A 14,361-nucleotide genomic window follows, 5' to 3' on the forward strand; every position below is an offset into this window, starting at 1 on the left:
CAAAAAAATCTGCATTTTCTGCAAAGAATGCACTGAGTAGCTTGAACATCTCTTCACAATTTCTGTATCCAACTGATTTAATCGTTAGAGATAAAATCACTGTGAAATTGCTTACAATTGGCCTAGCTGTTGACAGTTGAAGGATGGAAATCGCCTTGTGCGTCCATCCCAGCAATATTATTGAGGTGAAAGAAGAAATGAGGAAAGCAGCATACAGCAGGTGGCGCTATACAGATAGATTTTATTGAGTAACTTAATGGCTATACACATTTTTTTTATAAAATGCGACTACAAAAGTATTCCGATCCAGGTGCTAGTAAATTATAGAATATTTTTTTGTAGGGCAACCACTTTAACCTTTCTCTCAATTTTATTTGTCACCTGGATTGGTGACATGGAAACTGGTGTGCTCCTGGGGCTTCTGCAAAACACAAACTACTTGCATTTTCATTGATGGAAACCTCAATGACACAAGCAGAGGGTACAGCAGCATGTTATAGAGCAGGAGGGGATAAACAGGTTGATATTTAGTTTTGTGGGTAAAGCGTCAATACAAAATTTGTCATTTTTATACATTTAAATCTCTGCCCTTTCTGATATTAGTTGTACGTGGAGGTCGTCTTTTTAGTGAGTGATAGCATTCTCTGTGTAAGTGCGTATAGAGATGTCTGTCACTGATAGTTGTGAGCGAGTCAGTCTTAAAGGGGCTGTCTCACTTCAGCAAATAGCATTTATCATGTAGAGAAGGATAATACAAGGCAATTACTAATATATTGTGATTGTCCACATTGGTTCCTTTGCTGGCTTGATTCATTTTTCCATCATGTTATACACTGCTCATTTCCATGGTTATGACCACCCTGCAATCCAGCAGTGGTGCTCATGCTTGCGCACTATAGGAAAAAGTGCCAGCCTCTTTGGTGCCTGGGACCATGTGAGCTTACATAGGCTGGTGCTTTTTCCTATAGTGTGCAAGCATGTCCACCACTGCTGGATTGTGGGGTGGTCGTAACCATGGAAATGAGCAGTGCATAATGTAATGGAAAAATTAATCCATCCAGCAAAGGAAGCAATATGGACAATCACAATACCATTAGTAAGAGCTTTGTATTAACTTTCTCTACATGATAAATGCTATTTGCTGAAGTCAGACAACACCTTTAGTTCAGAAAGAGCAGAGATTTAAATGAATAAATTACAAGTTTTACTGAATCTTGTTCTGCAAAACCATGGAACATTTTTTATTATATCTCTGTTTCGTTATTCCATTCAGACAGACTTAGAGCATACTGTGATTTGGGGGTTAAAAAAAAAAAAAACACCATAAAAACGTACTTTAAAGGTGAAAAAGTAACACTGCAAAATGTTTTTCTTTTTCTCATGTTTAATATTTTACAAAGACTTCTGTCTAGCATCTAGACCTAGCATTTTTTTTTATAAAAATTGCCAGCAAATAATAAATATATAACACCAAAAACCAAAAAGGTCCCCCAAAAATTAAAGAAGAAACCTGCCTATGGCCTCCTGCACACAACTGTATCCTCTTACGCGGTCCATAAAATATGCATGCAGTCTGTGCGCATCCTGCAATTTTCATTGGACCCACTGTAAAAAAAATAATCAAAAAAACTATTTTGTCTGCAAAACAGGCACAAATAGGACAGGTTCTGTAATTTGCAGCCCAGCCGCACAGATGCACACGGATTATGTTTTTTTACGGACCCATAGAAATGAATTGGTTCGCAAACTGTCGCGGATTGAACACGGACCATATATTTGGTTGTGTGCATGAGGCCTAAATGTGTTTTGACAAGTAAATTATTCTTTGGATAGTGAAAAGTACTACAATGTTCAATACTTGTGCTTTCAGACATTCAGTGGGGCCCTTCATTGTGCTCGTGGCTTCTGGTGTGTTAACATACAGGTGAAACTCGAAAAATTTGAATATTGTGCAGAAATCCATTTCTTTCAGTAATGCAAATTAAAAGGAATTGCATTAATGCAGCTTAAAATTAGAATTTTGTGAAAAGGTTCAATATTCTAGGCTCAAAGTGTAACACTCTAATCAGCTAATTAATCCATACCCCCTGAGCAAAGGGTTCCTCAAAATTTAGATTTTGGGGTTTCATAAGCTATAAGCCATAATCATCCAAATTATAAGAAATAAGGGTACTGTCACACTAGTGTTTTTCCAGCATAGAGTTTCATCCTAGGGGCTCTACTGGAAAAGAACTGATCAGGCATATCCCCATGCATTCTGAATAGAGAGAATTCCCTTCAGGATGTCTTCAGTTCAGTCTTTTTGACTGATCAGGAAAAAGATAAACCCGTAGCATGCGGCCAAATAAACTGAAGACTTGACTGAATGACGGATCTGTCATTTTTTTCCATAGGAATGTATTAGTGACAGATCCAGCATTCAAAATACCGGAATGCCGGATCCGTCCTCAAATGTGAAAAAAAATCTAAACGGGTCCGTTTGTCCGTCCGTGGATCCGTTCCTGCAATGCATTTTTAAGATGGATCAGTATCCTGATCAGTCTTAAAATGCAATCAGTTTGCATGCGTTTTGCCTGCCGGATTCCTCTGCCGCAAGTTAGAAAGTAGCCTAAACGCTTGAAATATCTCGCTATGCATGTAATGAGTCTATCTCATATATTAGTTTCACATTTTAAGTTGCATTACTAAAATAAATGAACTTTGCACAATATTCAAATTTTTCGAGTTTCACCTGTATTGTCATCACTCCATAACTATCACAGTTTCATATGTTTTCCGTAATAATTTATATTCCCAAGATATTTCAGATTATATGCTCCCTTATTCTATTTATTATCTTGGTTCTCAGTGACATATATGACTGATAACTGATTTCCTGGCAAATTGTAATTATCTAGATATTTGCAGATTTACCAGTATTTAATATATTTTCAGTCATCCAAGGAAGCTGCAGGAGATTACGTTTCGATGAACGTGCCTGCATTGGTATTTATGGATTGCTTTCTGTTCATTTTTGTGCAGGAGTTATGACAGAAGTAATCGAAGCCTTGATCAAGACTCTCCATCTAAAAAGAAAAAGTTTCAAAATAATTATGCATCTACATCTTACTTACTGGCTGGAAAGAAAGTTCCAACGTCTCTACAAACTAAAACCAGTGACTCAGAAACCACAGTCTTTTATATTCCTGGAGTTGATGTGAAAGTAAGTTCAGACCGAGCAGTTATCATTATATATGATTACAAATGAAGATTTATGCAAATATAATTCATGGCTTAACCATGGGGGGTTAACCAGCTTTATTCTTCCTTTTACTCCATAAGACTCCATTATATTTTCTACTATCGCTGAAAAAGAGCCACTGAACCCAGAATCCAAAGGCAAAAAAAAGAAACCAACAAAGCCTAACATAATCTCCTTATGTGTCATTGTTATTTGCTCTTATTTCGTAACATATGACAGTTGCAGACCATAAAAAATACAATAGAAAAGCAGTGCATTCTTCTCTCAGGCTGTAACCATGTCTTCTCCCTCTTTCTCTCTCTCTCTCTCCTGTGATGCTAGTGCACGTGAGCCAGGAAGTGTAGGAGGCGGGGGCTTTGTTTAGTCTGGATTACTTTGGTCTGCACAGTGAGTGTGGCCATTTTGTTGGAAGCAATCTGTTAGACATGCCTGTTTTAATAGCTTCATGCATTCCCCATGTAGTAACAATTTTGGAACATCTGTTCTTATGGCTCTATGTTGTGCCATTTCTTTATTATTTCTACTAGAAGTTATGAATGAATTGCTAGCAGTCTGCAGTAAGGGTACAGAGGGGAGGTAACAAGTTGTAGGGTGTGTACCTGCGCAGACTCACTCTATCCAATCAGTGCTGCCATTGTCAGACTGTGCAGGTACACCCTCCCCAACCTGTTACCTCCCCTCTGTACCCTTACTGCAGACTGATAGCAATCCATTCATAGCTTCCAGTACAAGTAATAAAGGAATGGCACAACATAGAGCCATAGAACAATGTCTTGATTGCTTCTTTAATACCCTGCCATACAGTACTTCTCTGTTGCACGCTGCTTCTGGCTGCTGTTCACATTCATGTGCATAAAAGGAAGGATTATTTTTGCAACTTGGAGTACTGCAATTTTTTCTAATCTTTGTACTGAGGTCTGGTGACCCCAGAACACACTGTCACACTGCACCTGACCATATGCTGGGATAACCAATCTCTGATCTTGGCTGTTGCAAGTAGGTATCACCTCTGTTAGGGCTTATGTACACGAACATATTTTTTTTTCTGTGTCACTTCAACGGGACTGCAAGAAACAAAAATGACTCAGTGTACATTCCATGTCTGTATGTCCGCATGGCCGTTCTGCAAAAAATTACAACATATCCTATTATTGTACACCTTATGGACACAGATTGAACTGCTCTATTAGGGGCTAGCCCTTCTGTTCTGCAAAATGCAGAATGCACATGGCTGGTATCTGTGTAGTTGGTCGCAAAACAGCCAATGGTCGTGTGCATGAGCCCTAAGGCATTTGGCACCTGCTGTGTTTTGAACAAGCACAAGCCACTGAGTTTACTCCATACACTACAGTTTAAACTTTAGCTATCTATCTATATATATATATATATATATATATATATATATTCTGAATGAAGGGGTTAAACAGCAGAGACTACACCGTATTAATTGCAGTCCACTGCCCCAAAAATTCCAAGACCTAGAACATTGCTATACATGTCTAGCATTTATTTTTATGTGACATCTTTGGAAATTTTGATTGCCCGGCTACTAAACATTCAAACTGGTTGCCCACCATGTCTCTACAGTAATGATGTGTCTGTACCAGTCGCAGTTGAGTTATTATCGTCCTGAGATTGAATGCTCTTCTGTCTTGGCGGCAGAACTTTTATGTGAACGAATATAAAAATCATGTCTTTCTGTTTAGCTGCACTATAACTCAAAAACCCTAAAGACTGAGTCGCCAAACGCCTCAAGAGGATCATCTTTGCCAAGAACCCTTTCAAAAGAATCAAAGCTGTATGGTATGAAAGATACTGCATCATCTCCTTTACCTAGTTCTGTCCAAAGCAAGACTAACACCTTATTACCACCCCCTCCCCCACCTATCTCCTCAGGTACTTTGTCTGTTTCACCCATATCAGTTTTCACTGTATAATACAGTACCTTGTTTCTTCACTCACGGTTATAATGTGGTGTTCATCTAGAGAGATAACACATAGCACATCCATATTTTCATTTCATAGGCTACTGATATTAATCCTTAAACCATAATTGATTAGAACCATCTGCTAGCAGGAAATCTTCTTTATCATTAGTAAAAAAAAAAATTAAAAAAAACATAGACCCCCTCTGTCACATTTAGGAATAGCAGTGGTCTCTTTTTACTGCCAAAGTGACAGAAGATGAGCTGTTGCATATGTAGTCACCCCCTGCCCCTTTCTGGGATGTGTGTCAAACCTATGACTCAAATGTGTACCTGCTTCTGGATCATATAGATAGATATGAGATAGATAGAGTTTAGATAGATAAATATGAGAGATGGACGGATAGACACATAGATCAATAGATAGGTAGATAAGCCTATAGGTAGATAAGAGATAGATAGATAGATAGATAGATAGATAGATAGATAGATATGAGATAGATCAGCACCAGCAGATAGCAGGACAACTGAGCCAGCAAGCAGAGACCACACAACAGAAGTTCCCCAGCTGTAAAATTATCCTGTCATCTCTGCTCCCAAGAAAGGACATCCCTGAACACATCATCCAGAGCATCAACACAGAGCTGGCAGCTAAAATCCACACCATGCCAGACATCACCCTGGCACAACACCCCTCTATAAACTATCATCACCTATATGACCATAAACACCTCAATAACCAAGGAGTTAACCTTCTAGCCAAAGAATTCAAAGACATAGTGCTCAGCAGAGACCCCCATCCCAGACCCCACACAAGACAAAAACCTATGGAAAAGTCAACAACAACAAATAGACCTGAAAAAAACTCATACCCTCCTCAGAAAACTGGAAATGGTGACCTTTACCCAAAATATGGCCATCAGAGGCACAAACCATGGAGGAATCCACCTGCCTCACACAGAGTAATGCATAGCAGAGACATTGAGGAGATAAACATCCTGCTCAGCACTCTGTGCAGAGCACTGACTGGACCAAACTGCTACAACATTGCCACCAGTCAGGAATCCAGCTTGTCCTACGCAGGGCAGCTCATTACAAGGTATACGGACAAACAATGACATCTCTTATTGTCAGCAGTTGGAACATTCAGGATCTGAACGCTTCAGCCTTCGGATGTAAGACGCATTATCCAGACTTTACCCAAAGACTAAAAAACATTACCATACAGATCCTCCTAGAAACATAGACTAAGACAGAGAATAAATCCCTGGTGCCCACTGGATACAGGGAGATATCTGTCCCTGCTCTGAAAAACAAAAGCGTCAAGCTGGGCCGGAGCTCAGGAGGAATATTAGTCTGGTATAAAAAGGCGCTCCAGATCAGACCAGTATAGAGAGGAGACAGCCACATCTGGGTAAGAATAGTCCGCTCCATCCTCACCTCTCGGCCTCACATCTACCTCTGTGCAGCATACATAGCTCCACCAGAGTCTCCATACTTCAATTCCGACAACTTTGAGATCTTACAGAGGGAAGCCGTCCATTTCCAGGCCCTGTGCAATGTTATCATCTTTGGATATCTCAATGCAAGTACGGGGGGGGGGGAGAGACTACCTGACCACTGACGGAAATGTCTATATATTCGGAGCAGACACTGACTGTGACAGCTCAGTGCACACATAGAGGAACAGGTATGATAGCATAGTATATAAAAGTGGCAGAAAATTGCTGAACTTATGTTGAAGCCTCAGACTTCATATTCTCAATGGCTCCACCAAGGGAGACTCTCTTGGTAGACATACCCTAAACTCTCACGTAGGCAACAGTGTGGTAGACTATGCCATCACAGATATGGAACCCACAAATGTTGGTGGATTCACCCCACAGACACACCTGTCAGACCACAACCAACTGCACCTATACATTAAATCCACAAGTAAACCTCTAGCACAAACATCATAGCAGGCTGGCCTCTTTAGCCTACCTCCATCTTTTAAATGGTCCAAGATGTCAGCCCCAAAGTATATGGAGACCATAAAGAGCGCCGAGATCCAGGAGATGCTCCATAAATTCCATAGTAAAGTGTATGCGCTGAACCTAGAAGGAGTAAATCTCGTGGTAACAGACTTTAATAATATACTTTACACCATGGTGGAAATGTCTGACCTGAAAAAATGCTACAAAAGGCCAAAAAAGCAACAACCCAACGATTGGTTCGACCGGGAGTGTAAAGGTATAAGGAAGGCGCTAAGAATGGCCTCAAATAGGAAACGCCAAGATCCAAACAACCCCAGTCTGAGAGAAGCCTACAACAACATACAAAGGCAATACAAAAACATCCTCAGAAAGAAAAAGCAAGGCAACATCTCAGCCAAGCTCCTCCAACTTCAAGACGCTCTCCAGGACAACTCCTTCTGGGAACTATGGAAGCACATGGACAAAACCAGTAAGAACACCAACCTCCACATCCAAAATGGCAACATCTGGCTCCAGTACTTCAAGGATCTTTACAAAGACATCTCGAGGGAGGACCAAAGCCCATAACATAAAGAGTAAAAATGCCAGTGGCCCAGATGGGATCCTTCCAGAAATGATCAAATACAGCCCGGCAGGTATCCAGGCCGCATTAGTAAAACTCTACAATGTTGTGCTGAGTGCCGGCTACTTCCCCCAGAGCTGGAACCAGGACATCTTCACCCCTATACACAAGAGCGGAGACAGTCAACTATAGAGGGATATGTGTCAGCAGCAACCTGGGCCAATTCCTCAGCAGTATCATGAATAAGAGGATCCTCAGCTTACTCACCCAGCACAATGTCCTCAGCAGAAGCCAAGCAGACTTCATGCCAAACCACCTCACCACGGACTACATCTACACCCTGCAGAGCCACGTCAAGAGCCATGTCCACAATACAAAGCATGGGAAGATCTATGCCTGGGCTTATTCCTGAAAACTTCCTGAAACTTCTCGAAAGTGGAATAGGAGGAAAAACATATGATGTCATCAGAAGTTCTTACACTGAGAACAGATGCAGCGTGAAGGTAAATGGGAGGAGAACGGCTTATTTCCGGCAGAGCCGAGGAGTCAGACAGGGCTGAAGCCTCAGTCCAATCCTCTTTGACATCTATATCAATGAGCTGACAGCAGTTCTTGAGTCCCCCTCAGCACCTGGTCTCACCATCCATGAGACCAATATGAAATTTCTCCTTTATGCAGATGATCTCCTGCTACAATCACAAACTGAGAAAGGTCTCCAAGATAACCTGAAAATCCTGGAGAAGTTCAGTAACACGTGGGCACTGCCCATCAAGCTAAAGAAAACCAACATCATTGTGTTCCAGAAAAGAAACCGGAAAGCAGCCGGGCGTCCTCCTTTCCTGCTAAACAACTGTCCACTTTTAGAAACTGACAGCTACACCTACCTGGCCCTAGAAATCCGCCAATCAAGGAGTTTTAAGAAAGCCATGGAAACACTGAAAGACAAGACGAGCAAGTCCTTCTATGCCATCAAGGCGTCTGTATCATCTTAAGGCACCAGTGACCGTCTGACTTAAAATACTTGACACCATCATCGCCCCAATCCTCCTGGGGCCCAGACACTTACCCAGACTGGGCAAAGTGGGACTCTGGGCCAACCGAACTATTCCATCTAGAACTCTGCAAACACCTTCTCCAGGTCCACAGAAGCACCTCAAAAACCACCTGTCGAGCAGAACTGGGCAGATTCACACTTTACTTTGCTGTCCAGAAGAGGACGCTATCATTCAGAGCCCATCTGCATAGCAGCAGTCCCAGCTTCTACCATAACAAAGCTCTGCTACACCAAGAAGCCCCAGAAAAACAAAGCACCTTGCAACAAGTCACCCAAACCCAGTCTGCCCAAGCCACCAACCAATACAGCCAAAGGGGGAAATCCAGAGGATGATACACAAGAGCAAAGAGTATATCAGCGTCTGGAGGAACGACCTACGAACATCACAGAAGCTGACAGTATACCAGAGCCTGCAAAGGGAGTACAAACTAGCCTCATATCTGGAGAAACTCCCCAATCCAAGAGACCGATAGATCCTGAGCCGCTACAGACTGAGCGCCCACAGCCTGCTCATTGAATCCAGGTGTCACCGACAGAGGTGCATGCCCAGGGAGAGCAGACTGTGCCAGTAATGCGACCAGAAGGCCATGGAGGATGATGCTCATTTCCTGCTGCTGTGCTTCAAGTACTCAGCAGTGAGGGATTCTCACTTCAGGAGACTGTCTGATCTCTGCCCAGACTTCACCTCTATAGAGGAGGAAGAGAGACTCTCCATACTGCTGGGGGAAGAGGAGAACATAACGGCCATAGCAGCACAATATATTACTGCCTGCCATGGACTGGGAGGAGCCTGATATACCATGGACTACTATATCCCCACCCTGGATGTGTTCCTATTCCCCAACCCTACACAATTAGGCCTCTTTCACACTAGCGTTTTTTTTTCCGTTTTGCGGTCCGTTTTTTGCGTTCCGTATACAGAACCATTCATTTCAATGGTTCCGCAAAAAAAACGGAATGTGTTCCGTATGCATTCCGTTTCCGTATTTCCGTTTTCTCGTACATTCCATTGGGGGACACAGACCATGGGTATAGCTTAGAGGTATTACTAGGAGGGACACTATGCAAAAACGAAGCTCCTCCTCCTCGGGCTATACCCCCAGACACCTCCAGGAGGACTTCAGTCTTTGCTTAGTGTCTGTCCAAGGAGGTGACGCTTATTCTTCTCCTGTTTGTTATTTTTTTCTGTTTTCAGATGGGGACGCAGGTCAGCATTGCGCTTTCCTGGCCCCCGTGGAGTGTCTGCCACCGTCTTTCGACGTGTCCTGGCTACCTCCCATCCCCCCACAGAAGAAAAGTGGATCCAGGCTCAACATGTCAGCTCTGGCATCCCACCAGCTGCTGGGACGCCTGCTGCCTACCCTCCTCCAGAGCACTGTTCTCCTGGATTGGAGTCAGAAGTCTGAAGAGGTGCATCCCTGCTGGTCTGGACATCGAGGGAGCATGCTGAGCAGATAAGTATTGCCCAGTCCCTCCCCCTCCCTCTGTGTCTGTTTGTCTGTGGCTACCTGGGTGAGCTTGAAGAAGGATCCTGATGGGGGCACTTTCTTCATTTTGGCACTGGAGTACTGGCATCTCTTCCCCCTTAAACTGTGGGCTTCAACGCTTCTCTCGTCGGGCCTTGGCTGCCGCGCTCTCTCAGCGCCTGCCGGCAGGCCGCTCCTCCATGGCCTCGTTAACCCCTGCTGCGCCGCGTGAGGGGAGTCGGGGTGTTTGTTCAAATCGCGCGTGCGTTTATTTCCGCGCGCGCGCTTATTTCGCGCGCTTCTTTCGCGCCATGATGACGCGTTCGGGGGGGGGGGGGCGGAGCCTCAGCATGCCGCTCTGACTCTCCTTACACCGGAGACTCTGTTTGCTCACGGCCGTGCAGCTCCTCATCTCTCTACACCGGAGACTTCTGCTAGCGTTGCCTGGGTGGTAGGAGAACAGCTTGCTCTGCTCCTGATCTTTGCAGCAACTGGTAGGAGATCTTTTACTGTGGGGTTCCATCATGCCAAAGCCTGGGGCACTTAAATCTGCCAAGGCCTCCTCTCAGGCTCTTTTGGGGTCATGCAAGGTGTGCCTTCTGCCTTTTTCTGCCTCTGGCACCTGTGACTCGTGCCCTGCTCCTGGACAGGATCAGCCTCCTTCTCTTGCTCAGCCCAGTCCTCCCTCTGCCCCTGCGGAACCGGCGGTACCCGCCTGGGCTTCCGCCATGTCTAGTGCGGCAGCGGATCTGGCCCTAGTTGCCAAGGCAGCCATGTCCTTCATGGAGCGTATGGCAGCTACTACTCCAGTGGCGTCCACCGCTCCATCTCCTCTCAGTGATTCTCACAGGGGGCGTCTGACGTCTAAGAGGCAGCGTGAGCGGCAGCATTCCTCATCGGATGACTCCGCTTCTCCCCCACGCCTTGAGGCATGCCCGGTTGACTCTCCCTCTCGTGGGGAGCGCAAATCCGAAGGGGAATTGTCCGGATCAGACGAGGCCACGGAGCGGGAACCCCTGCCTTAGCTTTCCACCATGGTATCCGAATTGGTGGAGGCTGTCCGTGACACTTTTTATATCCAAGGAGATTCCACTCCCTCCACTAGTCGGGAGTTCTCCCTCTTTCCGCCCAAAAGGCCCGAATCCGCGGTGTTCCCCGTTCATGAGGAATTCACAGCGGTCATATCAAAGGCTTGGGACCGACCCAATCAGAAATTTTCGGCCACCAAGCGCATGGATACGCTTTACCCTTTCCCCTCTGACTCGGTGGAAAAGTGGACTTCTTCCCCTAAGGTAGATCCTCCGAAAGTGTCTAGGCCAAGAACACGGCCCTTCCTGTCCTAGACGGTTCCTCCCTGCAGGATGCGGTGGACAGACGCCTGGATTCACTTTCCAAGTCCATCTTCTCTCTGGCGGGCGCTTCCCTGCGACCGGCTTTTGCGTCGGCTTGGGTTGCCAGAGCCCTTACGGCGTGGTTGCGGCGCCACCACCAGGATCTGACGGAACAGGGCGCCCCTGCAGACACTTTGGAATTTATTCTCCAAATGTCTCAGGCTTCTAAATATCTCTGAGGCTTCAATGGATATCGGTTCCCTATTTGCCCGTATTTCGGCCCTCTCGGTCATTCAGCGTAGAGAGGTTTGGTTGAAGGTGTGGGATGCTGATGCTTCTTCCAAGCGTTCCCTCGCTAACCTTCCCTTTGAAGGATCTAGACTCTTTGGAGCCCAGTTGGACGAATTCATTTCTGCCGCAACGGGGGGCAAGAGTACTCATCTGCCTCAACCCAGATCCAAACGGCCCTTTCGATCTCGGGCTTCAGGGTTCCGGGGCCAGTCCTTTCGTCGCTTCTCCACGGCCAGGACGTCTTCGTCCTCGTCGGCTGGGGGATCCCAGGAATCCCGCAAGAAGCCTTTCTTCAAACCCCAGCCCTCTTGGCGACCACGGGCACAGTCAACCCGTCCCCCTGCTCCCAAGCAGCCCTCCGCATGAAGGGGTGCCCCCACCCCTCGTGGTGGGGGGCCGTTTGCTCTCCTTTCAACAGGTCTGGAGGGCTCACGTTCAGGACGCCTGGGCTCTGGAGATTGTGACGTCCGGTTACAAATTGGAGTTCGCGTCCAGCCCGCCGGAACGCTTTTTCCCGTCTCGCGTTCCGGGGGATCCAGCCAGGGCCTCGGACCTCCTTTTGGCGGTCTCCTCTCTTCTGGACCGGGGTGTCATTTTTCCCGTTCCCTCGGAGGAACAGGGAACAGGTTTTTACTCAAACCTGTTCGTCGTTCCGAAGAAGGAGGGGTCGGTGCGCCCGATACTGGATCTGAAGCTTCTGAACAAGTTTCTAAGGGTGCGGAAGTTTCGCATGGAGTCCCTTCGCTCCGTTATTGCTTCTCTGCTTCCAGGGGAATTTCTTGCGTCTGTGGACATTCAAGACGCCTACTTACACGTCCCGATTGCGAAGTCTCACCATCGCTTTCTGCGTTTTGCCATCTGGGGTCGTCATTACCAGTTCGTCGCCCTGCCTTTTGGGTTGGCGACCACCCCTCGCGTTTTCACCAAGGTTTTGGCACCTCTCATGGCGCTTCTTCGCACCAGGGGCATCTCGTTGTTGCCCTACCTGGACGACATCTTGATAAAAGCCCCGTCTCTTCCACAGGCCGAGGACAGCGTCCGAATCACCGTTCAATCTCTAGAACGGTTCGGGTGGCTGATCAATCTACCCAAATCCTCTCTGCACCCTTCCCAGAGACTCTCCTTCCTGGGGATGGTTTTGGACACCTCGAGTTCTCGGGTGTTTCTTCCGGATTCCAAGTCCTCTCAGATTCAGAGGGCGGTGTCGCTCCTTCTACAAGCTCCTTGTCCCACCATTCGGGAGTGCATGCGGGTTCTGGGCCTTATGGTCGCCTCCTTCGAGGCGATTCCGTATGCCCAGTTCCACACTCGACCGTTACAACAGTGGATTCTTGCCCTCTGGGACAAGACCTCTCGGGGTCTGGACGCTCCCGTCTGCCTGTCCCGGCAAGTTCGGTTGTCTCTCCCTTGGTGGCAGGCCTCCCCGAATCTCTCATCAGGGAGGTCCTTCCTTCCGTTCTCCTGGACGATAGTCACCACTGATGCCAGCCTCATCGGTTGGTGAGGCGTTCTCCGGAACCTCACAGTTCAGGGGGTCTGGTCGACGGAGGAATCCCGTCTTCCGATAAACGTTTTGGAACTAAGGGCGATCTTCAACTCCCTCTCCCACTGGACTTCCCTCCTTGCAGCTCGGCCGGTGCGTGTTCAGTCGGACAATGCCACGGCTGTAGCCTACGTCAATCATCAGGGCGGAACGCGCAGTCGGGCAGTGATGCAGGAGGTGGCGAGGATCCTCCTATGGGCGGAGTCTCATGTGCCAGTGTTGTCGGCGGTGTACATTCCGGGCGTCGACAACTGGACGGCGGATTTTCTGAGCCGCACTAAGGTGGATCCGGGAGAGTGGTCCCTACATCCGGAGGTGTTCGAGGACATCTGCCGCCGATGGGGCCGTCCGGACGTGGATTTAATGGCGTCCCGGCTAAACAACAAGGTGCCGGTGTTCCTGGCCCGCGCTCGAGACCCAAGGGCGTGCGGAGTGGACGCTCTGGTGTCTCCTTGGCAGCGATTCGGCCTCCTCTATGTCGTCCACCAGAATTCACGTCAGTTGCGTTTAACGGCGTGGCTATTGAGACCTACATCCTGAGGAAGAGAGGCTTCTCTGATGCAGAGGTGAGAACCATGATCAGAGCTCGAAAACCGGCTTCTTCGCGGATCTATTATCGCACCTGGAGGGCCTATCTGACCTTTTGTGAGAAGTCGGGTTTTCCGCCGCTTCGTTTCTCTGTTCCGGTGGTGCTGGCCTTTCTACAGTCCGGCCTTGAGGTGGGGCTGTCGCTCAGTTCTTTGAAGGGTCAGGTTTCGGCCTTGGCGGTCTTTTTTCAAAGGTCTATTGCCTTTTTGGGGCCTGTGAGAACCTTCCTGCAGGGGGTGGCGCATTCGGTTCCTCCGTATGTTCCTCCCTTACCCCCCTGGGATCTTAACCTGGTCCTGCGCGCCCTTCAGGAGGCACCTTTTGAGCCTCTGAGGGAGGTCTCCCTAGTCTTCCTCACCTGGAAGGTGGTTTTTCTGGTGGCCA

General features: G+C 46.9%; 1 protein-coding gene across 11 annotated transcripts in view; it reads left to right on the forward strand.

Annotated features, from left to right (window-relative positions):
• The window catches only part of KIAA1109 (KIAA1109 ortholog), a 294,629-nt gene that overhangs the window by 232,553 nt on the left and 47,715 nt on the right, over positions 1–14,361 (forward strand). For 10 of the 11 annotated variants that reach the window (XM_044302174.1, XM_044302098.1, XM_044302129.1 and 7 more), the window contains 2 exons: positions 3,022–3,202; positions 4,948–5,137. In XM_044302174.1, coding sequence (XP_044158109.1) covers positions 3,022–3,202; positions 4,948–5,137 — 371 coding nt within the window. The remainder of the gene's footprint in view (positions 1–3,021; positions 3,203–4,947; positions 5,138–14,361) is intronic. The other variant, XM_044302121.1, reaches the window with a different exon arrangement.

The sequence above is a fragment of the Bufo gargarizans genome, chromosome 1 (assembly GCF_014858855.1).
Source record: "Bufo gargarizans isolate SCDJY-AF-19 chromosome 1, ASM1485885v1, whole genome shotgun sequence".
Lineage (NCBI taxonomy): Eukaryota > Metazoa > Chordata > Amphibia > Anura > Bufonidae > Bufo > Bufo gargarizans.